The sequence below is a fragment of the Manis javanica genome, chromosome 1 (assembly GCF_040802235.1).
Source record: "Manis javanica isolate MJ-LG chromosome 1, MJ_LKY, whole genome shotgun sequence".
Taxonomy (NCBI): domain Eukaryota; kingdom Metazoa; phylum Chordata; class Mammalia; order Pholidota; family Manidae; genus Manis; species Manis javanica.
Genome location: NC_133156.1, coordinates 185,344,897 through 185,370,225, shown reverse-complemented (window position 1 = coordinate 185,370,225; position 25,329 = coordinate 185,344,897). Strand labels below are relative to the sequence as shown.

General features: G+C 38.8%; 2 protein-coding genes across 3 annotated transcripts in view; one reads left to right on the top strand and one right to left on the bottom strand.

The window, feature by feature from the left end:
* Positions 1–8: 8 nt before the first annotated feature.
* On the top strand, positions 9–9,572 carry PNO1 (partner of NOB1 homolog). Of its 2 annotated transcripts, XM_017654753.3 has the most exons (7): positions 13–298; positions 535–684; positions 2,887–2,970; positions 3,149–3,209; positions 3,437–3,554; positions 8,249–8,319; positions 9,006–9,572. In XM_017654753.3, exons 1-7 carry the CDS (start codon positions 92–94, stop codon positions 9,071–9,073), a joined length of 759 nt encoding a protein of 252 aa, XP_017510242.2. In that variant the 5' UTR covers positions 13–91; the 3' UTR covers positions 9,074–9,572. The 2 variants fall into 2 exon arrangements, with proteins under 2 accessions (XP_073068359.1, XP_017510242.2); XM_073212258.1 differs by lacking the exon at positions 535–684 and having other exon boundaries at positions 9–298.
* A 5,602-nt stretch (positions 9,573–15,174) lies between these two features.
* PPP3R1 (protein phosphatase 3 regulatory subunit B, alpha) overlaps positions 15,175–25,329 on the bottom strand; it is an 83,088-nt gene continuing 72,933 nt past the window's right edge. Inside the window, exons 5-6 of the mRNA XM_037022160.2 lie at positions 21,255–21,439; positions 15,175–17,228 (exon numbers count right to left, since the gene is read on the bottom strand). Coding sequence (XP_036878055.1) covers positions 17,181–17,228; positions 21,255–21,439 — 233 coding nt within the window. The 3' untranslated portion in view covers positions 15,175–17,180. The remainder of the gene's footprint in view (positions 17,229–21,254; positions 21,440–25,329) is intronic.

The following is a 25,329-nucleotide window of genomic DNA, read 5'->3' as shown; positions in this document are numbered from 1 at the left end:
CGGACGTTGGGTCCTGCGAGGTGCGCCTGCGCACTGCCGCAGCGCACGTGTTCGAGCCCGAAATGCCCGCTGGAGCTCGAGTTTCCTAGGGATGGAAACAGACATGGAGTCGCAGAGCGCGGGGACCGAGGATGACTTCACCCAAGTCACCGGCAAGGGTGGCCGGCGGTCGAAGAAGCGGCAGGCTGAGCAGCTGTCCGCGGCGGGGGAGGGCGCTGACGCGGACAGCATGGACACGGAGGGGGTCCCGCCCGCGAAGAGGCCCGTTTTCCCGCCCCTCTCCGGAGACGGATTCCTGGTAATGGAGGAGACCACGGGACAAGAGCAGGGCAGGGACCAGAGTCAGATCTAGCCGGTGGCCTTTGGGTGATGTTGAAGCTGCGGGGGTTCTTATTTAGTGAACGTTGTAGAAAAGTGATTCTCGTGAACGAAGGTTAATTCGTTCAGTAAACGAGGCTTTTCGTGGACCAGCTGTCATTTAACAGCGCCGCCATCCCTCGAACGTCTCCTGAGTTGTGTGTGCTTTTATTGTAGGGTGGGAAAGGAGAAACAAGGAAAATTCCAGTCCCAGCTAACAGATACACGCCATTAAAAGAGAACTGGATGAAGATATTTACTCCTGTTGTAGAACATTTGAGACTTCAGATACGCTTTAACTTGAAATCGAGGAATGTAGAAATCAGGGTAAGGAGAATGTCAACCCTTTCCAAATACACTAAAGTTTCTCCTACAGGGATGAAAAGGCATGAATAGACTGCTTAATGGGACTTATTTTCAGATGGAGTTTGAACCTCTCGAATTCCTTCAAAATCTGATTATATTTATTAGTTGAATTCATAAATTCACGAATGTTAGTTGAATTCATAAATTAGGCCTGAGATCATACTAAAGTATTGGCTCTGCCTGTGCGTATATTTTACAATGTTCTATGTTGAAATGAGAAAAGGCTGAATAAAGAGGTTATAAACAGAAGTAACTAAGCAACAGAAGAACTTGTTGCACTATATATTTCAATGGTGTTTTTTTGAAAAAACAAAGTATTATTTTGAGAAAAAATATAGATTGTGTATGGTATGTCCATTCATCCCAGGGTGTATGTCCATTTATCCCAGGGTGTCAGTCCAAGAGTTAGACAATTAAGATTAATTGACTTTGGGCTTCTTTTTCTGGGTGCCAGTTTCATATTAGAATCAATGGCCAAAGTTAATTATATCTTCCTTTTTGAAGAATCTTACACTATTACCATAACTGGTATAGACTCACCTCTGTTGATGTGCTAGAATATTGGAATAAAAGCACTAATGTAAATAGTCGGTAAATTTTAACATATAAAATTTGACAGAATCCTGCTTTGCTCCCGTCGCCACTTTGATTCAGGTTTTTATGGTTTCATGCCAAAACTTCTTGTTTCCTTATAGGTTTCTCTTTATTGCTTTAAATCTCATTTCACTACTCCATCCAGATTAATTTCTAGACCACACTGCTTTTTTTATGACATCCTGGTTTCTTCAGTGTCTCTGAAGGGTGAAAGTTCTTGACCGTACTTAGCCTGATTTCAAGTAGGAGTCTCAGTCCCGGGTTCATCTCACCATCTCTTTGAAGGCTTTTATATTCAAACCTATTGATGGCTTTTCTCTCTCTTGAAGACCCTCCCTTCCCTACTCTCTTTCGCTTTCTACCTCAATTCCAGTCATCTTTCAGGGTCCGGCTCAAGTTCTTTCCCCTTTATGATTTTTCCACTTTTCAGTCTTTTCTTAAGTACTTAAACTTTTATTTTGTTGGGCAGTCTTATCAGCATTTTGAGCGGTATTGCAGCATTACCAATTTGGATTCCACTAACATACGTTGATACTGCTGTATGCTGGACACATACATAATGGTGCTTTGGCATGCACTACATCTTCTTGGTCTGTAGGACAATCCAATGAGGTATCCCTATCTTACAGATGTGAGGGAACTGAAGGCCAACATCATCAAGCTAATAAGTGAATTCCATGCTAGTAGGGACATTTCAGGACCTCCAACTCTGACCTTATTTTACAGATGAGAAAACTTAAGGCCTAGGGTATCTGTGAGAATTGCCCAAGGTCACAAATGGGATTGGAACTAGATCTAGTTTTAAATGTGCCTTTATACAGCTGTGTGTAGTTTTGTGGTTTCCTCAACTAGATTGTGAAACCGTATGGGAGAATGGAAATAACAGTTTTGGAGTCAGAAGTGTGTTGGAGTCATACCCTTTTCATATTTTAGTACTTCAGTTTCCTCAATCATAAAAGTATCTATATCTCTTAACGTTCAGGGTTGACATGAAGGTAAGAGCTTTCGTGTGTAAAGCCCCTTTGCAGTGTATGTCACTTTCAGTGGCAGGCGTATTATAAATGGTAGTTATTTCCACAGTTGAGTAAGCTGAGAGCATGGTCTTAATCCATTCTTAGTACTGAAGTTATTGCCTTGGGAAGCACCATCATATAAAGGACGATTGAAGTCGGCAAATTAGATCAGGCCTCCCAGGGAGACTGCAGTGAGGGAGAAGAAGAGAGGACCCGCTTAGGCATTGATGGGATGGACCAGGAGTGGAGGTCCTTCAGAGTGAGCGATTGGGCTGTGCCAGGGGAATCCTGTTTGCCACAGAGAGAGCAGCTATGGAGTGAAGTCCTTCATTTGACAGGGTGGATCCGCCCAAATCTGGAACTGGGAACATTTTGTTTTGCAAATTAAACACAGTACTTACCACACCAAAAACTGAGTTATAGAGACTTTACTGGGGAAATGTGGTGAGTGAAGGAAATTATAATCATCAGAAAGGTCAGTCCTAGTATTTTGTTAGAATATTCTTTTTTCATCCCCAACTTTAATTTGTGCTGTTTTTTTTTTTTTTTTCAACAGACTTGTAAAGAAACCAAGGATGTCAGTGCCCTGACAAAAGCCGCTGATTTTGTGAAAGCCTTTATTCTTGGGTTTCAGGTGGAGGTGAGTGATGTCATGACATCTGAAATGGGGGCTTAAAAAATAATATGAATGTGTTGATGAATTTGGGCATTTAAAAAAATTTTTTTAGTTTTTTCAGTTCTACAGTTTGACTTTTAGCTTAACACTCTCTCAGGGATCTAAACAGATGGTCTCCACAGTATTCCTTTTTATATTGTAGGATGCCCTTGCTCTCATTAGGTTGGATGACCTCTTCCTGGAGTCTTTTGAAATTACAGATGGTGAGTATATGTAGTCTTCTATGAAATACTGTACTTTGTTTTGCTGATCTTGTACGGTGTGTAACTCTCAGCTTACTAATAGCGTTAGCTGAGCTGTATTCGTAACAAGTTTTTAAAAACTGTGTATTTCAGGTCTTTTAGTAGGGAAATTTAGTTAGCAGTTAAGCTTTACATGCAAGTGGCTGGTGCATTGGCTTGCCTCCTGACCTCGTGCTTTTCTCATTTAGTTAAGCCCCTAAAGGGAGACCACCTGTCAAGGGCAATAGGAAGAATAGCTGGCAAAGGAGGAAAAACCAAATTTACCATAGAGAATGTGACACGGACACGAATAGTTTTGGCTGATGTGTGAGTATCTGATCTTGAGAAAGTTATTGTCATAATTTATATTTGGTATTTTGCTGGTTTCAGAAAGTCACAAAGACTGTATTTCATCCATAAATTGTCACAAAATGTTTGTCAGTATATGGCTTGCAGGAAAGTTACTTTGAAAACAGATTAGGTTGAGAAAATCTTAGAAACTGTAGCTTTCTTCTCAGTTGTAAATGTTCATAGTCACTATTAAAAGAAATTACATAACAGGTAAAGATTTAAATAGTATCTCTGGGGAATCTTAAATCAGTAGGGGAAAGCAAGGAGTAGGTGTTTAAATGCCATCGTGAGGCTTTCCTAAAAAATAAAAATACACAGACATACACACACACATATATAAAGGCCTTTCATAAAAGGAAGGTGAGTATTGCACACTGGATGAAAAACTAGAGAACAATTATATGCAAACATAAATAAGATGATACAGGCTTAAAATAAGGGTACAGGAAGTCAAGCTGGGATTAGCCCTGTCTGAAGTTGAAGGCTCTGTTGCCAGGTCAGGATTACTGGCAGATGGCTCAAAGATTATATAATGCCACGAAGTTGGAAAATTAAACAGTTGACTGAGAAGAGGAGCTGTTCTGCCTGCTACTAAACCCAGAGATAATTTTGAGATCATACTATCTTTGTTCTAAACTGAGGGACTCACTTTACTTAGAATCTAAATTTTAGGCTCTATTTTATACTTTAAGGATAACCTTAATACCCTGTTAGTCGGCCTCTTGAAGACATGTGTATTATAATTTTGATCTTTTATGGATTGAGCCTGGAGTTGGGAATATGGATTCATGGGAAGAGCCTTTTTGAACTGGAAATTTCAAAAATTTTGGAATGTATGCCACATTTTAAAATATCAAATAGAGCCTTAAAAACTTTTGATAACTTAGAAATCTAAAAATGATTTGCTAATCAAATTAAGGGTAGCTTGTATTGATAAGTATATGTATTTATAATTGATAAGTATATCTTTAAGTGTTTAAAATTTACTAGGTGAACTAATTTTTTTTAAAACAACTTTATTGCAGTATGCTCTAGATACAATGAAACTGACCTGTTTTAAGTATGCAGTTGAGTGAGCTTTGGGCAGTGCTCTGTTGTCCTGTCATACCCGCCTCTCACCCAGTTCCATCACCTCAGAGCTCCTTGGGCATCTCCACAGCCTGCAGTCACTGATCTACTTTTTGCCACTATGGTTTTGCATTTTCTAGGAACTGATATAAATGGAAATACACAGTATGTAGTCTTTGGTGTTTGGTCTCTCTTATAGCATATTTGAGTTTCTCCATTTTGTTGGTTGTATCAGTAATTCCTTTTTATGGATGAATACTAGGTCATTATATTCCATTTTGTTTATCCATTCACATTTGATGGACATTTGGGTTAGCTGCAGTTTGGGCTATTATGAATACTATTGCTTTTGAATTGCTTTTTGTATCTTTTATATTTTTCTTAAAACTGAATTACATGGTACTCAAAATTAAAGAAATGTACTGTCTTGGTAGTTTTGCTATAAATATGCTAATTGGAAATTCACATCTTCAATTTATATTATGATAGAGCGATAAGATGGACTATGATGCACCTGTGTTATTTTTGATGCGTTGCTAATCTGGCAAAACACAGTATAATGTGAGCAAGATAAACTAAAAACTATTTGTTACAGAGACAGTCAGTGTAAGAGATGGGAAATAATGTGGCCTGCCCTCCTGAGACCCACATTCCCTTCCAGCTACTGCCTTCCCCATTGCTTTGCTTGTTTCAGTAGCAGAACTATACCTGCTCTGTGTATTCTTGCTGTCTATTTCCTCATCTTTCATGCTCAATTTTAAATTTTTTAGCAAAGTTGGACATCTGAATTTTAAAAAGCCAAAAATTTTTGCTGTCTTCCTCTGTTTCCCTGTCCTCAGAAGAACCAATTCCAGCTCCTTTAATTTTTAAAAATTACTTAGCTCCGTATTTCCAAGTATCTTATTTAAAATCAGCTTCCTGATTTTTTTTTAGTTTCACTGTTGTCATCTCCCAGAAAGCTGAAAATTGAGCTCTCTTTCACCCCTCTTCCTACCTTCACTCCACACACTCGGTCTTTCTAGCAATCTAATTTACTTACTCCTCTTTCTCCTCCCTGTACATGTGTTTTTCTTAGACCAGTATTCACTGTTGCCTCAGTACAGATTCAAGGCTCAGTACATTAACAGCTAAGCCAGTTGATGCACTGTCCTTTGCAACTTTATTTTCACTTGAAGAAATAATTCTTAAGTGTCTGTGCTTTTCAAATTTTCAGTATCCTAATTCAGTAACAAGCATTTTGTTGTCCACGTCTCCTCTTGGTGTACTGAGATGCATCCGACACTATGAAATGCCCCAAGGCCTCCAGTTCCAGAAGTACTGCTGCCTTCCCTGCCTGGTGCGCAGCTGTCATGCTGGTTCTGTCCTCCCTGTTGGCCCTTTCTTGTCTGAATTCCTTGGTTCTCCATTTTTTTTTTCCTGAGTACCTCTTGGTTTTTTGTTTGGTTTGTCTTTTTGGATTCAGTATTTGTATATATTGTGAAATGATCCCCACAGTAAGTCTAGATAACATCTGTCACTACACACTGTTACAGATGTGTTTTTCTTGTGATGAGCATTTTTAAGATCCCTCTTAACTTTCTAATGTGCAATACAGTATTGTAAACTAGTCAGTCACCATGCTGTACATTACATCCTCGGAATGTATTTATTTTACAACTGGACAACTGGGAGTTTGTGCCTTTTGACCCTCTTCATGCATTTCACCCACCTTTCTGAGTAGCCCTTGACTTAGAGGTGTATGTTGTCCAGGAGCTAGCTTAGCATAGAAAGTGCGTGTTTTGAGACCACCTGGTTCTGAAGATGTCTTCTTTCCTGGTTGGATATGCAATTCTGTTACAAGTTGTTTGCATTCAAAATTTGGAAGGCACCTCTATGTTTCCTGCTAGTGTTGCTGTTGAGAAGTCAAAGCCATTTTGATTTCCTGATTCTTCTGGTTCCTGTCTGCAGTTGTACTATCTTCTTTGTCTCCTGTGTTCTGAAATTGCATAGTGGTGTGTGTTGGTGTGAATCCATTTCTCTTCATCTCACTGGGCCTGTTCAAAGAAGGTAGGCATTTTCTGCAGTTTAGAAGCGTTGAATTACTTCTCTGATTCTCCTTTTTCCCCATCCTATCTGGAACTCCTTTCTGTAACTGTATCTTCTAATCCTTCTATTTCGTTTTCTTAACATCCTGTATTTGATTCATAGATGCATGAATTAGCTTTTCTAATTGGTTTAGCAGTTGTATTTTTGCTGCCTTTCTTCTCTCCTGCCATTTCTGTAATGCTCTCTTCATCTTGCTGGTTATAGCTTCTATTCTTTGGTATTAGACACTTTCCTCAGATGCTGTTGAATCTCAGTGCTTGTGCCATACATAAGAGCAGGGACGTCAAGAGCAGAAGAGAAACCTCAACCTCAGGGCTGCATGGGTGGGGGTGGCTGATTGACTGTAGGCTTCACTTAGGGTGACTGCCAGGCTATTTCTTTGGCGAACCCTGATGTCAGTATGTGTAGTCTTTCTCTTTGAGCAGCTTAGGTTCCCCAGAGGAGTATTCTCCAGTCTTTTTGCAGCATGACTTTTGGTAACAGAAGACAGCAGGAGGCCCCATCTTTCAGTGTACGTCTACGTTGCCTGCCTTTAACATGGTACTCCTACTTCAGCTGTGCCTGGCCCTGGCCCCGTGTCCTTTGCCTTCTAATTTGCTTTCCTAATTTTCAGTATCCTAATTCAGTAACAAGCAATTTGTTGTCCGTGTCTCCTCTTGGTGTACTGAGATGCATTTTACATCTGAGCAACCTCCCCCTGCCCATAATTTTGCCACAGTTATAGAGGGGTGGTTGCATGGTTGCGCAGAGTGAAGAAAATCTGGGCTCATCTTGAACAGACTTTAACTGATTTCTCTTGTTTTTAGCATCACTTTCACCCCAATTTCAGAAATGCCTGGGCCTGTGGGTAGAAAGCCCTCTGCTTGATGTTCCCACTGCTAATTTTGGTGTCAGTGTACTGACACTTTGGAAGATGGGCTTAAAAAGCAAAATGCTATATTGTCAGTCTTTAAGACTAGAGTCACTCAGCCAGCAATTCCCATTAAAAGGGTCTGGATGATTGTCACTGAGGTCTGAAGAAAAGTAGGTAATCTTTAGAAAGCTTTGCAGTTGAAATCCTAGTATGTTTTAAATAAGTACAGTATTACTTGCATTTCTGGGTGCTTAATAATCCCAGCTCTGCCTGTGGACAGGTTTTCTTATTTCTTGTAACACTCTTTCCTCATCTGTAAAATGGGAATAACATTGAAGTGCATGAGAGAATTAAATGAGAACATACATATAAAGCCCTACCACACAGAGAGCACCCACTGGGTGGTAGCCATCATTAAGCAAGACTCTTAAAGAACTTCTTGGTTTTGTTAATTTTTGTCTTTTCTGATAATTTTTTATTGGGATGTAATTCACATGCCATAAAATTCCCCCTTTTAAAGTGGTTTTTAGTATAACAGAATTGTGCAACCATCACCACCACCTTTATTTAGGATTCTGTATCTGTCATGATTTTCCAGGATTATAGGACTTTAAGTTAAAGAAATGATTTTTGGTGCTAACATGTTTCACTTTCTATCTTGCAGGAAAGTTCACATCCTTGGATCTTTCCAAAACATTAAGATGGCAAGAACTGCCATTTGCAACCTCATCCTAGGTAATAGTTGATTCCTTTGGTGTTTTTTCTGGAAAGAAAAGAATAGGGAAGAACTCAAACCACATTTGCAGATCAGTTTAGGATAAGGATAATTAATATTAAGACAGCAAGAAGAAATTCTTGGGGGTTGGCAAATGTGGGCCCAGAGAAAAAAGTAGAAATATTTTTGCTTGTGCTTCATCCATCTGCTACAGCAGAGAGAGGGTTTTTTGGGTTATATTATTTAAATCTTTGCTGCTTTCCCCTGATGAGAGGTACACAGAAAAGCCATTCCAGAATAGAAGGCAACATTGTTTCAGGTTCAACAAAAAGGAGCTGCTGCTCAACATCAATTTAATTGATCCACTTAGTCCCCTGTTCAAACATGGCATCAAAGTCAGTAACTTCTGGTTACTGGATGGTAGCATCTTGCTCAGAAAACATTTTAGGTTCTTCCATGGTGACCAGGTCTGACACTTCAGTTTCTTTTCAAAATATTTTGACAGCTTGGTGCATTTGGCTTAGGATTTAAATATTTTTGGAGAATATTTGGGTGTGGTTCCCTTTCTGGTTCTTTGTTGATTTAAGGTAGGTCTAATGGCAAATGTCCCTGTTCTTCCTAAGAGCTGTAGGTCATTTCCCATGTGGCTTGTATTATATGTGTGAATATATTTGTATAGGTAATTTTTTTTCATTTTCCTCTGCAGGAAATCCCCCATCGAAGGTTTATGGCAATATTCGAGCCGTGGCTAGCAGAGCAACAGATCGATTCTGATTTTAAATCAGAGACTATTTATCTTGTCTTTGGACTGTAGAGAAAAAGACCTTACCCTCTGCAGGTGGTCAGAAGAAACCATGTGGAAGAATTTTTCAGCCACTTTAAGTATTGGTTCCTTCTTCCATTCTCAACCAGAAGCATAAACACAAGGAAAGGTTTGACAGTATTCACAACTCAACAGCTTTGAGGATATTTAAATATCAAAATTCAGTACCATTATTTTGCTTACATATTAATTATATATATTTTTTCATTTTAAATGATACAGATTTTCAGTTTATAGATTTGTAGATTTTTATAAGTCTATAAACATTTCTTCTCTATGAGTTGTAATTAAAAGACTCAGAGAACCTCTCTATGACTCTTAATACTGAGTGGTGGGTGACTTATTGTAGAATTAGTTCGTAAGCAACAGTTTGGGATATACTGTGTGAATCACGAAAAGCTAATCTTTGTACCTGTTTTGTAGTTTGGAAAATAAAAAGACTACACAAGGTTAATGTGACGAAAGAGTTTTATATTTCAAATAAGTATTTAATGAAAGTAGACTGTACCAATGTTGGATATATTTCTTCTAAGTAGTAATGGTGAAATATATTTTTACACCTAAGAAAACTGGTTTTGCCAGTTTATAGATTAACTGGTGTCTGCCTGTTTAAAAGATTGATTTTATGCATTCTTTTAAATGAACTCATGTCATTGAACCTGTTGTTTGTAATACTGCATTCTCTTTTACATCTCTAAAACGTTTGACCAGAACTTTTTGACTTGAATGATGGGAGCATTAGGAAGTTTAAGAACCAGATAAAGTATTCTTATTAAGCTTCGGTTTCCTTTGTATCAGAGACACGTGCACTGTCCCAAACTAGTCAGTACATTGCATGGGATTGGATATGCTTACACACTACAGTGGGAATTCAGTGGGAAGTTGCTGGGAATGTCCTACCTGTAACTTTAATCCTTTGGCAACTTGGAGAGAATGATGGTATTATGTCTGTGTACATGTTTCATTTTGAAAAAGAGTTGGTAGGGATTTACAGTGTGCAGTTGGCACAGGCTTCAGGAAGTACTTGCCCACCCCCTTGCTTTGCCCAGAAGTTATATTCAAAACTGTGCTTAGTAAACTTTTCTGGGGAATAGGCCCACATTTAAAGCAGGTTTTCAGACACACTGGGACTGAAGCAAACCACTGCTAGGTAACCACAAATGTTTTGGGTTAGTAAGGAAAGAGCATACTTTTGATTGGGAAAACAGGTTTTCTATGTTAAATGCAGTAATGTTTAGGTATTATTTGAATTGACTTCCTGCTCACAATTTCTTATGTAGTTAGAACTACCAGTAATATAACATAACAAATATATTTCTCTGGCAGTTGTTAAAATTTAGAATGCTGAACCATTGATTTAGCAACTTGGAAGTTTTGGGCCTTTCCCTGATGAGGCACCTCTCCCCCTTGGGGAGTAATAGTACTACTTGGGGCTTGAAAGGGAGACAAAATGTTAAGAGGGAACCCAACTTAACTCTTGGGAGTGAAGGAAGAACAGAGGTAAAAAAAATCTGACATATCACAGTGGTAGTTGATCTCAACAAACTGGTTAAAATCCCTTCCTGAAAGCCCTGTTCTCTAAGGCCTGGACTCCATCTAATATCTCAAACCTTAGTCATGCCTACCTATGTTTCTGTTATTTGTCTTACTATAGTTATTATAGTGTCTGCCTCTGATTTTCGGATATTCGGTACCGAGTACAATTTCTGACACATAACAGTTTATGTTTCAATACATTGGCTGTGGGATGGGCCTGGAGGATTTTATTTTTTTTGACTTATTTTTTATTAAGGTATTGATATACACTCTTATGAAGGTTTCACATGAAAGAAATGTGGTTACTACATTCATCCATGTTTTCGTGTCCCCACCATACCCCATTACAGTCACTGCCCATCAGTGTAGTAAGATGCCAGAGTCACTCTTTGCCTTCTGTGCTACACTGTCTTCCCCATGACTGCCCCCACACCATGTGTGCCAATCATAATACCCCTCAATACCTTCTCCCTCCCTCCCCACCCACCCTCCCCCACCCCTCTCCTTTGGTAACCACTAGTCCCTTCTTGGGAGTCTGTAAGTCTGTTGCTGTTTTGTTCCTTCAGTTTTGCTTTGTTGTTATACTACATAAATGAGGGAAATCATTTGGTACTTTTATTTCTCCACCTGGCTTATTTCACTGAGCATAATATCCTCCAACTCCATCCATCTTGTTGCAAATGGTAGGATTTCTTTCTTTCTTATGGCTGAATAATATTCCATTGTGTGTATGTACCACATCTTCTTTATCCATTCATCTACTGATGGACACTTAGGTTGCTTCCCTATCTTAGTTATTGTAAATAGTGCTGCAGTAAACATAGGGGTGCATATGTCTTTTTGAATCTGAGAAATTATATTCTTTGTGTAAATTCCTAGGAGTGGAATTCCTGGGTCAAATGGTATTACTATTTTTAGTTTTTTGAGGAACCTCCATATTGCTTTCCACAATGGTTGAACTAACTTACATTCCCACCAGCAGTGTAGGAGGGTTCCCCTTTCTCCACATCCTTGCCAGCATTTGTTGTTCTTAAGTCTTTTTGAAACTGGCCATCCTAAGTGGTGTGAGGTGTTATCTCATTGTGGTTTTGATTTGCATTTCCCTGATGATTAGTGATGTGGAGCATCTTTTCATGTACCTGTTGGCCATCTGAATTTCTTCTTTGGAGAACTGACTGTTCATATCCTCCACCCATTTAATTGGGTTATTTGCTTTTTGGATGTTGAGGTGTGTGAGCTCTTTATATATTTTGGGTTTCAACCCCTTATCAGATATGTCATTTACAAACATATTCTCCCATACTGTAGGATGCCTTTTTGTTCTGTTGATGGTGTCCTTTGCTATACAGAAGCTTTTTAGTTTGATGTAGTCCCATGTGTTCATTTTTGCTTTTGTTTCCCTTGCTTGAGGAGCTGCATTCAGAAAAAAGATGTCATGTTTATATTCAGGAGAGTTTTGCCTATGTTATCTTCTAAGAGTTTTATGGTTTCATGACTTAGATTCAGGTCTTTGATCCATTTTGAGTTTACTTTTGTATATGGGGATAGACAATCCAGTTTCATTCCCTTACATGTAGCTGTCGTTTTGCCAACACTAGTTGTTGAAGAGGCTGTCATTTCCCCATTGTATGTCCATGGCTCCTTTATTGTATATTAATTGACCATATATGCTTGGGTTTATATCTGGGCTTAGTCTGTTCCATTGGTCTGTGGCTCTGTTCTTGTGCCAGTACCAAATTGTCTTGATCACTGTGTCTTTGTAGTAGAGCTTTAAGTTGGGGAGCATAATCCCCCCAGCTTTATTCTTCCTTCTCAGGATTGCTTTGGCTATTCGGGGTCTTTTGTGGTTCCATATGAATTTTAGAACTATTTGTTCTAGTTCATTGAAGAATTCTGTTGGTATTTTGATAGGGATTACATTGAATCTGTAGATTTCAAATAGGCAGGATGGCTATTTTGACAGTATTAATTCTTCCTATGAGCATGGATGTGTTTCCATTTATTAGTATCTTCTTTTATTTTTCTCATGAGTGTCCTGTAGTTTCCAGTGTATTGGTCCTTCACTTATTTTCTTAGATATACTCAGTGACTGGTAAAGGAGACTTTAGTGTTTCTTCTTAAGTCATTCCACAAGATGTGCGCTCCAACTCTCATGCTACCTAGAACTAGAATTGTACAGAAGCAAGCTCAATTTCACTGAGCATCTGGGATAGATCAGTTTTCCTATCAGAGCTGTGTTAAGCCTGAGACAGCATGCTTAATGTTAGATTACTGAAAATATATACTAATAACTATTCTACAACTTGAAAAATGCTTGTAATGTGCAAACATTAATACTTACTTTGTTAAAGAAACCAGTGATCTTCAGGTTTGAGAGAGCAGGGGCTCACCAATACAATCTCATTAGTCAGTAGATTTTATGATGCCTGAGAAGTGAAAGGTTAAAGTAGCAATAGACTTTTAACTTGTGTTAGCTAATAAAACAAGAGATTTTTGAAAATGTGCTAGTTTCTAAGACTAAGGACTGTTTCAAGACATAATGAGCCTGAACACCGTTTCTTTTCTTTGTCACCAAGTGCTGGAAACTATCCAGATAGATTTTTTTTACAAACTTTACTCTTAAATTGTGGCAAAATGCACATTAGTTACCATTTTAACTGTTTTGAAGTATACAGTGCTATTAGGTACATTCACATTGTTATGCAACCATCACTGCCACCCAACTCTAGAGTTTTTAATCTTCATCAACTGAAACTGTACCCAATAAACAGTAGCCCTCTCCCCACCTTGGCAACCTCCCATTCAACTTTGGCTGTCTGAATTGGACAGCTCCAGAAACTCACTTAAGTAGAATCATCCAATTGTTCTTTTGTGACTGGCTAATTTTACTTAGCATATACCTTAGTTTCTCTACATTACAGCATGTGTCAAAACTTACTTTAATGACTTACTCTGTGGTGTGTATATAGCAGAATTTGATTATCCATTCCATTTGTCTTGGACATTTGGTTGCTTCTACATTTTGGCTATTGTGAATAATGGTTCTGTGAACATTGGTGTACAGAATCTGAGTCCCTGGTTAAAAACCCAGAGAAAGAAATGCTGGATAATCCAGTAATACTATGTTTAGTTTTTTGAGGAATCATACCATTTCCCAGTTACTACACCATTTTACATATCATACCCACCAGTAATGCACTAGCATTCCATTTTCTCCACATCTCCACCATGTCCTTTTCCCCTTTGTTAATAGCAATGCTGATGGGTATAAAGTGGTAGCCTATGATTTAGATCTGCATTTCCATGACTCATGATGTTGAGCATCTTTTCATGTGCTATTGGCCATTTGTCTATCTTTGAGAAATGTACAAGTCCTTTGCCCATTTTTTAATCAGGTTTTTTTATGTTGTAGTTCTTCATATAATCTGGGTACCGATTTCTTATTAAATATGATTTACAAATAATCTCCCATTCTGAGGGTTGCTGTTTCAATCTATTGAGTCATCTTTTCTACCTTTAAGACTACTAGAACTAGGTAAAGAATGGGAAACCTGATATTTAAATGCATCAGTTGGTTTAGGCTTAACTAATTAATACGTACTTCTAGGAAAGTCTAAGGACCTGCAGAATCCAGTGCACAGACAGTATCTCTTAACTAGTGCTTACTTGACAGTATGGGTAGAGTGGGCAAAAATAACACATCCTCAACAGCCTGTAACTCATTTAAGCCAGGTATGTCCACTTGCCCGTAACAAGTATCTCAAGAGATTATTATATAGTGCTAGGCATGTAGTAGGAACTCTACAGTTGCTGAATTAAGTTCATCAAATACTAATTTTTATCTTTCATGAAATGTGACAAAGTTCAGAATGGACTTTTATTATAAAATCACCTATACAAATAGGGTGTTTCATATTACCTAATTCATTTTTAAGTACTGAGCAAACACTAAAACTAGGTAGAACTTAAGACAATTGAGACGATCATTGAACAGAGATGGAAATCACTGCCCTTGGGGAGCTTTCATTAACTATTTCAATAACCAGGGAAGACAAATACATAAAATACGTAAGTAAATTATGCCAGAAGAGGTTAAGTGCTATGGGGAAAAAAACAGTAAAGGAGACCCAGGTGTGTTACAAGGTTTAAATGTGGCCAGGCAAGTTCCTGATGAGCCAGGGCATAACTGAACAAAGACTAGGAGCACAGCTGTGGACATGTGGCTGGGGAAGAGACAGTGCAGATGGCCACAGCAGAAGCCAGCCCAAGGTTCCAGGAGGCCAAGACAGTGGAAGTAGAAGGATGAGTAGTTAAAAAAAAAAAGGCGATGGGGCTTTATAGGTCATTTTAATTACTTGGGTATTTACCCAGCAATAAAGCATATTTTTACTTATGGTTTACAGGTCAAATATCCAATGTCAATTTATCAGAGTTTTTTAAAAATCCAAAAGAATGAAAAAAAAGACTACCTAATGGCTATGGAAATCCAACAAAGACCACTGTGAATATACTCAAGCAAGTTTCAAATAGTTTATTTTCTTATTCATACAGTATGAAGTTTTCTAAAGATCCCACAAGATGTTTCATGCAGAAGAAAAACTAAACATTCAACATAAACCACCCCTCCCCCACCCACTCTAAAAAAAAGAAAAACCTTTACTCCCCAGTAAGGAAATGATGTTTGCACTATTTTTCTGTAACGCCAGCCAAGATATGCACAAGCAAGAGAAATAGAAAGCATTTGCTAAAATATTTGTAACAAATACTTATGTACAAAAAATTCACAAAAGACTAGTTTCCCCTTGAAGCAGAGCACATGGCAGTTGACACTGGAACAGATCAAACCACTGGCTGGGATTATAAACCACGTACTGATCCAGAGGAAGAAAGTTACATGTAGTGGAGATTTTCAGTTTGAACATTAACATTTCCAAAGTTTGGCAACATTATCTTTTTAAATTATGCAAATTATGTAAACAAGAGGTACATTTTAAATTGATCTACATGCAAAACTCCATGTCATGCAAGGACACCAAGCACCGGGATTTTTCTCTTACAGACAGAGCCCCTGATGTGCAGCACTCAGCTGAAGGAACAGCCATGGCAGGCAGGTGTGCCCAATTTAAGATTCATTCACCTTGATTCAACCTGCTCTTTTCTATGATTATAAAACCAGTTTTTACAGAAAAACCATATAGGGAAAGACTACTGTCCTAGAAAGCTAACCAAAATGTTTTCTTCCAGCCAACAGTACCTTGCAGAAAAGGGAAGGGATAATATCAAATGACGGAACGTGATACACTACTTTTAAATCACACAAATATTGTTATCATCCATTACAAATATGGGCAAATCAAAAAGAAAACCATCATGCACTCTCTATGCCTTGTGATTAAGTTCAGATAAAATGTTGTTCTTCTGTGGCATACAGATTAACATTTATCCCATTTAAATCACATATGTGGGTTTTCAGATACGTGCACATTAAGTATCACCAGTTTTTTTAGATCAGCTGCCAGTCTTTTGAAACAAGGGAAATTTATGTTTCAAACGTAAGTTTCATGACAAATTTATTTACCCATGTAATGAATCAAACATTCTAAGCAGTTCATGATTATTTCAGGTGCTCTTCAGTACTCTAAGATAAACCATGTCTGCCTTGATTGCTTCTGGCCTTTATGTGTAAAACCACAACTGGTAATTTACATCTACTCAGGGACGTTAATAAATGCAATGGCTCTAGCTCTGAAGTAACAGAAAGAGGCAGCCACGGGCTTCGTGCAGTTACTGTGAAGAACAAGCTCTCAGCAGGAGCACTGCACTGTACTTTCTCCTCAGGCAGAGATGTAGTCAAAGCTGCTCAACATTGAGACTAGTCCCTGGAAATATATTCACAGGTATAAATAAAGTTACAAACTTCTTTGTTACAAAAATGTAATTAAGGGAAAATAATAGGAGGTTAACAAATGCTTTGTCAATCTCTCAAAGGAGAAAGCACAGCAAAAGGAAAACAGCTGGCCTAACACCCTGCTCACATTGTACAATCTTCTCTATATAAAACTGTGTGAAATAAAAGTAAGGATGTCTGATGTTCTGCTTGGCACTTTTGTACTCTATCATTTTGTTTTGGAATCAAGTATATTAAATTAAAGCCAACCTACTACACACATAAAAAGCTACATATATCTATATATAAATATTTACATATGTATATATAGATACTTTCTTGTTATAAAAGATGAAGAAAAATAAATTAAAAAGCCAACCCCTTCCCTTTCTTCACCATTGATATGCTCTTGTCATGTTGCTGTCCTTCAGACTTTAAAGTGCTACACTGAGTTATTGAGAGAATAAAGAGTTCAATAACAGTTGGCTTCATGAGGCTCATGTTGGAAAATGTGGCTTCACAGAGAAAAATACTTCCATTTAAATACACAGAGAGCATTGCTGGACGTCTTGAGCAGATCTTCAGAGATGGAGAAGAAAGCAAAAGTGTTGGGTGGTACACTCTTTGAAAAAGAGTCACACATCTACCACCATCTTTTTGTGGATATCTAGGCCACCTACAACCTGCAAGAGATAGGAAAAATCAAGCTTAATCATGCTGAAGAAACTCCTTTTTACAGGTCTAAGCTCCTTATCAAAAGTATAATTTTAAAAACATAGTACTTTAACCATTTTCAGAAGCTGGGTTTTTGTTTTTAAACTTGTGTTGCCTCTAGGGAGAATTTTCATGGCTTCTCTCAGGACAGTAGGCATTTTTCTTGTGTTCTAGGAAGAGGGTTGGCAAATTTATTCTGTAACAGGCCAGAGTGTAGATACTTTATAGGCTTTGTAGGCCGCACATAATTTCTCTTGCATTTTCTTCCGTTTTATTAAAAAAAAAGATTAATCCATGCTGTTGTGTATAGTTTAGTTGCACTACATTTTAAAATTTAAACTTATTTTTGAAATTTAATTTTAAAAATATAGCTTAAACAGCCAATTATTTCTATGACTTGTACTATACAGAAAAAAGCAGTTTTTAAACTGCTGCCCAGTATGAAACCCTGCCCTCATTTTCTATTTCCTTTTACCTAGAGGCATTTAGAATGGTCAGCTGGTTTTCAGTATGGACTTCCAAATAATATTCCTACACTGCCTTTTCTTGCATTTAAAGTTGTAGGCATTCTCCACTGACATAGCTCTTTCACACACATCCCCCTGCTTATCTCCTACCCCATCTACTTCCTACTCCCACCACCCTCCCAAATAACTTCATTCTGATTAGACAGAAATTTAACATTTTAATTATGACTACATTAACTACTACTTACAGAACAGAATCACATACTATGATTACTTTTTCTTTTCTGCATATTTGTTTTGCTACAGTTAATAATTATCTCTTTTCCTTTGCTGGGTGTTCTATGTATTTACCATTAATTCAACCTCAAACTTTTGTTCTAAATGCCTGCAAGTATATTACATAATTGTATCAGTTTTATTGTCTTCAAATCATCCCGAGCTTCCTAACCTGCTCCAACCTTGACAGGTCATCTCTGGATCTTCCTTCACCAGCCTCCCAGGGATCTCTTCTCTCATGGTAGACCCTCTGTTTTTTAGATCCTACATTATCTTCTTTTGATTTACAATCTTATTACAGTGGGAGCACATCCTCCAGTAGTTTCCAAAAAAGGCAGGCCTTGCATATCTGCATATCTCCACTCCTCCATCAAGTTTGAGTTTGTAGAAAATTCCAAGTTTGGAAATAACTCACAACTGGAAAGACAATGCTCCACTGTCTTCTAGTTTTCAACTTTGCTACTGAGAAATTTGGTGCCATGATTCTTGAGGCTTTGTATGCTGCCCTTCCCCCACTCCTCTAACCCAGCTCTTTGGAAGTTTGTAGAAACATCTCTTTGTTCCTAGTGTTTTGAAATCTCATGGCAATGTGCCTAGGTTTAGGTTATTTTTATATACTATGCTGATTTTACTAAGTCCTTTCAGTCAGAAAACTCATCACTTTTGATCCATTTTTGATGATTTCCTTCCTCCATTTTCTTCCTAAAACCCTTAGCATTCAGGTGTTAGACCTCCTAGAATGGGTGCTTTCTAAATTAAACTTTTCAAGAGTTCTTTTTTATGTCATCCGATTTTTGTTTCAAGGATTCACTGTCTCATATACCTCAGGATAATAACAAATGGTTTTTTTTTTTAACTTGTAAAGTTTTTACTGGTCTTGCATAACCTCCAAGTTTCCTTTTTTGGGTTTGGCTTCATCTTTATATTCTACATTAGAGGTTTTCTTCTAATGTCTCGCGATCCTTGGCGCTCTGCTTCTGTGGAAAGGGCACTGGGACCTCCACATACATGGTGGGCCTACTGACTGTGGGTTCAATTTGAGTGGTTTGGTGGGACCACTGCTTTGGGGAGATCACACTTCCTGAACACGGGCTTTTCCCATCTCTTACCTGGAGGGCACTTGAGTCTAACTGCCAGGGAATCCAGGTCAGGGAAGAAGACTCGAGGTATCAAAATGCAAATATGCTTATCTTAATTCCCCAACATCACACACACACACATCTATGCCTCTTGTTTCCCAGCCTAGAGATTCTATTTTGCCCTCTCCAAACTCCCACCCTAAAGTACAGGACTGTCTGAAGAAAATACCATGGAAGGAGATCTGGTGTCTTAATTGTTTCTTAAACAGACTTTAAGCAATTCTTCTGTTTTTAGTCTCATCTTCAACCCCAATTTGTTATCTTTTGCCACCAATTTCTGAGCCCTTCAGGGACTCTGCATTATAAACCAGGTTGCTTCTCAGCTTTCCAAGTTTGTAGCTTAAAATTATATTTTCTCCTGTCTGCTAAGTCAGTTTACTGACTTATAAGTTGCCAGATTTAACTGCTGTCCTCTCTGCTATTTGCTTTGTCCTTGTGGGTTAATAACCTTTTTACTTTTTAATCCATGTAATTTCACTGGAATTTTGGAAACAAAATTTAATCTGTCACTAATTGTTTTTAAATCTTACTTATATATGTTAAATATTCTGAAAATTTTAAAGTAGGTATATAGTATATGATCTTTTATAATAACTTTTCCTCTCTCACTATTATAGCTTGAGAAAGCAGAAAAAAAAGAACTTTGTCAATAAAGACAAAAGTAGGGGCTTGATCAATGTTTAGAAAAGTTGCTCTGAAACACAAACATACTTCTCCATTCTGGGACTATAGGGAAATATATAAGTAAAAGCAATTTATCTCAAACACTGGAAAATAAACTCAAAGCTTAGTTAATGTCTTCAATGTAAATAGCATCATTTCTATACCAAAGGATGCATTTAATTTCCTTCCACTATCAGGTGATTTACATGTAATTTTAAGTTATATTTTATATTTACTTAATTCAAGTAGTCATCATTTATATATATATATATATATCTTCCTATCACTCCAGCCTTTTTCTTTCTTTCCTTCTTTTGAAAATTGGCTGCTCTCTGTGCTGCCGCCACCAGCCTGGTCTCGTCACACTCAATCTGATGCCAGCCCACAGGACTCCATCAGGGTTCTTTGGCAATGGTGAAGGAGACACAGAAGGGATAACAAACACTTGCAGCAGTACACCTCAACAGTTCCAGGTCTCAAGTCTCAGGCCTAACTCTCTTCCAAAAAGACCTGGCCTGTTCTTTAAGCTACAGCACCACCCTACTTTCTGAAACAAAATGCAGACAGTATAGTATTGCCTTGAAATGAAGGAAGATAAAGGATAATGTGAACTTCTATTTAAATGCCAAAGTAGCTACACTTCAGACCTTACATAAAACACAACCAAAATCATTTGTTTTATATCCTGTGTGGGAAATCATCCTATAGAAGCCTCTAGTCATAACTGGAAAACTACAAACCTTTTTCTCTGTTATCTTTGCCTCTCCTTTGGATTCTCTAATATCACTAGTTAAAACTCCTAACACATCAAAAAGCTAGTACTTTTGCTTTAGGGACAGAGTAGAGAAGAGCAGCTGAGTGGTTGTGCTCCTATTGGGAAGCAACACTGGTAGGAAATCCTCATACCTACTCAACTGGAAGCTAAGCTGCTGCTCCAGTTTCTACCTAATTTTCCAAGGCTCACCATAACTGTAGTCCCCATCTCTGTAGAGCCTTGCCTCAGAACACATGAACTTGGAAAAAGAAGGGGGGAAAATAATCATTTACATTGCCTAGCTGGTGAGTTTAAGGTGGGCAGGCTCTCCATTTCTGTTGTCCTCATGAAGCCATGCTTCTGGATTCATACCTGAAATTCATGAAGACGCATTTCCCACACAAGTATTTTCAAGCACATTCATTTTTAAATGAACCTGAAGAATATAACCTAGCTGGAATTTGGGAGACTGCCAACAATAAGTAAAAGTTATTATTTCTACTCAATCACTGAAAATACTAATTTTTGGGAACTGTTTATTATTAACAATTACAAGAACACTGTAAAACTTAGAATGTGGAGCAACTGGGAAAAATCAAATATATAAATGTAAGTTTCTATGGCAACAAAACAAGGAATTCTCTGTTAAGTGCTTTTTAAAACAAACTAATGACGAACCAGCTCCTTTGTACTTACAGCACAGAATTCTTCAAAGGATATTCTTCCATCTCCATCTTTATCTGCATTTATTATGGTTTTGTCTACAATTTGCTGTAGCTGTGTATCTTTCAGATTGTTCCCCACCATCATCTTCAGCACCTGGAAGAGTTCCCCATTGGAAATATAGCCATCTTTATCCATGTCATAGATACGGAAAGCAACTAAAAAAAGAGCAAGGAAAATCAATGAAATTGTAAGGCAATCACAAGTGAATACTTTCAGTGAGAAAGATAGTTGCCAAACACCAAGAATTGTAACTACATGAAGGCTCCTTCCTTCATAATGATGCTGCCTTTTAGGTACAGTTTAACATAGTTGGTTAAGATTACAGGGATGCAGTCAAGACTGCTTGGACCATTTAGTGTGGCCTAGTAACCTCATGAAGCTTCAGTTTCTACACATATAAAACTGGGGCTAATACGTTCCAATCTCTCGGGTTATTTAGTGTACTCATGAGTTGACACATGTGAACTGTTTAGAACACTGATCCACAGCAAAAGCTCAACAGAAGAGCAATTGCTATTACTGTTAATTCTCATTTATATCAAGAGTTCATTTGCAAAACATGTTTGCACATACCCAGTATCTAAAGAACTGTGATTGAATAAAATGTCTCTCTAGTTAAGAGGTGAATAATTTTAAAAAGTATCACATGTTCACTATAATAGAGGCTGTCTTCATAAATTAAAATCTTGGACTTCTGGCTAATATTTCTGAATACAATGTGTTTGAGTTAACCTAATTATGTTAGAACATTTCTTCCCATTTTTATCAAAAAACCTTAGCCAAGACATATATTCTATATTAGCTGTTTTCAGTAGAAGGAAATTATATTTTCTTTCTATCCAACTAAAAAGCAACAATGACACATTGTTAAAAAAATAAAACTAGTTGCAAATTACCTAAAAGGGATCACGGGAAGATGGTGGCGTGAGTAGTTCAGAGGAAATCTCCTCCCCAAAACATATATATTTATGAAAATACAATAAATACAACTATTCCTAAAAGAGACACCAGTGGATGCAGAACAACAGCCAGGATACATCTACATCCGTGAGAACTCAGCATCACACGAAGGGGGTAAGATACAAGCCACGGCCAGGCAGGACCCGAACACTCCCCCACACCAAAACCCAGCAGGAAGAAAGGAGTCGGAACACGGAGGGAGTGAAAGCCCAGGACTGCTAAACAACCAGCTCTAGAAATCCGCACCCGCAACGCAGACACAAGGTGCACGGGGTGCTGGATATTAGAGAAACGGAAAAGCAAAACCTGTGGGCAGGTCACCGCAACCAGCGCCCCTGAGACAAAAGAAAAGCGAGTGCTTTCTGCAAGTCTTAAAGAGACAGGGACCCCATGGCTGGATGAAGTTGTCCTGGCACACTTAGCCAGCAGCTGGGAATCCCGGGGAAACTTAGGCACCCTTAACTCGGGGAAGGCAGTGCAGCTCAGAAGCCCCACATGGCACTAAGCAGCCTGCCAGTCGTTCCTCCAACTGCCGTGGACCCCGACACACCGGCCCAGTAGCAGGAGAGTGGCAGCGCGTGCCGGGGACGGTGGCGCCAGAAGGGACCGGGAGCAGATCCGTGTACCAATGGTGCCAGAGGGAACCAGGAGAGGCTTGTGCAAGCCCGCAGCGGCGCGACTGAACAGCCTGGACACAGCTCGCGCGCACCAGCGGCAATGAAGCCAGAGGAGCCCAGTAGACGCCCGCGCAGGAGAGCCCCACACACACCTGCAGCGGAGCCAGAGGGAGCAGGCACACTCCTAGCAGCCGACCAGAATCCCAGCCCAATGCACAGCCACCCGGGCCAGACTCAAAGGCCACTGCTGCCACACAGCTGCCTGGCACGGGTGCTGCTAGCACAGAGGAGTGCTCCTGGCATGCATGCCACTCCCCGCAGGGCTCCGTGCTGCTCTGACAGAGACCCCACCCACAGCAGCTTAGGGGAATAACCTGGTGGCTGTGCCAGGAGTGCGGGTAACCGTCACAGGCAGCGGAGAAGGACAAGGCATCCAGCAAGCAGGAAAGGACTTTCTTCTCCCAGCTGACACACACGCAACCTGACTACAGCCACCGCTATCACCATGAAAAGGCAAAAAAATTTAGTCCAGTACAAGACAGTTCAAACAAGACCTGAGAAAGGATCTGCAGCGGCAGACCTAACAAGACTCCCTGAAAAATAATTCAAAATAAAAATCATGAATATGCTGACAGAGCTGCAGGGAAATATGCAAGAGCTAAGGGATGAAGTCCAGACGGAGATTACAGAAGTGAAACAAACTCTGGAAGGAATTATAAGCAGAATGGATAAGATGCAAGAGGCCATTGATGGAACAGAAACCAGAGAACAGGAACGCATAGAAGCTGACACAGAGAGAGATAAAAGGATCTCCAGGAATGAAACAATATTAAGAGAACTGTGTGACTAATCCAAAAGGAACAATATCTGCATTATAGGGGTACCAGAAGAAGAAGAGAGAGAAAAAGGGATAGAAAGTGTCTTTGAAGAAATAATTGCTGAGAATTTCCCCAAACTGGGGGAGGAAATAGTTGCTCAGACTACAGAGGCACACAGAACTCCGAGAGATGGGACCCAAAGAGGATAACACCAAGACACATAATAATTAAAATGGCAAAGATCAAGGACAAGGACAGAGTATTAAAGGCAGCCAGAGAGAGAAAAAAGGTCACCTACAAAGGAAAACCCATCAGGCTATCATCAGACTTCTCAACAGAAACCTTACAGGCCAGAAGAGAATGGCATGATATATTTAATGCAATGAAACAGAAGGGCCTTGAACCAAGGATACTGTATCCAGCACAATAATCATTTAAATATGAAGGAGGGATTAAACAATTCACAGACAAGCAAAAGTTGAGGGAATTTGCCTCCCACAAACCACCTCTACAGAGTATTTTAGAGGGACTGCTCTAGAAGGGAGCACTCCTAAAAAGAGCACAGAACAAAACACCCAACATATGAAGAATGGAGGAGGAGGAAAAAGACGGGAAAGAAATAATCATCAGACTGTGTTTACAACAGCTCAATAAGCGAGTTAAGTCAGACAGTAAGGTAGCAAACAAGTTAACCTTGAACCTTTGGTAACCACGAATCTAAAGCCTGCAATGGCAATATGTACATATCTTTCAATAATCACCCTAAATGTAAATGGACTTAATGCACCAATCAAAAGACACAAATAGAATGAATAAAAAAGCAAGACCCATCTATATGCTGCTTACAAGAGACTCACCTCAAACCCAAAGATATACACAGATTAAAAGTCAAGGGATGGAGAAAGATATTTCATGCAAACAACAGAGAGAAAAAAGCAGGTGTTGCAATACTAGTATCAGACAAAACAAAGAAAGTAACGAGATAAAGGGCTCAGTCCAACAAGAGGATATAACCATTATAAACATATATGCACCCAATACAGGAGCACCAATATATGTGAAACAAATACTAACAGAATTAAAGGAGGAAATAGAATGCAATGCATTCATTTTGGGAGACTTTAACACACCACTCACTCCAAAGGACAGATCCACCAGACAGAAAATAAGTAAGGACACAGAGGCACTGAACAACACACTAGAACAGATGGACCTAATAGACATCTATGGAACTCTACATCCAAAAGCAATAGGATACACATTCTTCTCAAGTGCACATGGAACATTCTCGAGAATAGACCACATACTAGGCCACAAAAAGAGCCTCAGTAAATTCCTAAAGATTGAAATCCTACCAACCAACTTTTTAGACCACAAAGGTATAAAACTAGAAATAAATTGTACAAAGAAAGCAAAAAGGCTCACAAACACATAGAGGCTTAACAACATGCTCCTAAATAATCAATGGATCAATGACCAAATTAAAATGGAGATGCAACAATACATGGAAAGAAATGACAACAACAACACAAAGCCCCAACTTCTGTGGGACGCAGCAAAAGTAGTCTTAAGAGGAAAGTATATAGCAATCCAGGCATATTTAAAGAAGGAAGAACAATCCCAAATGAATAGTCTAATGTCACAATTATA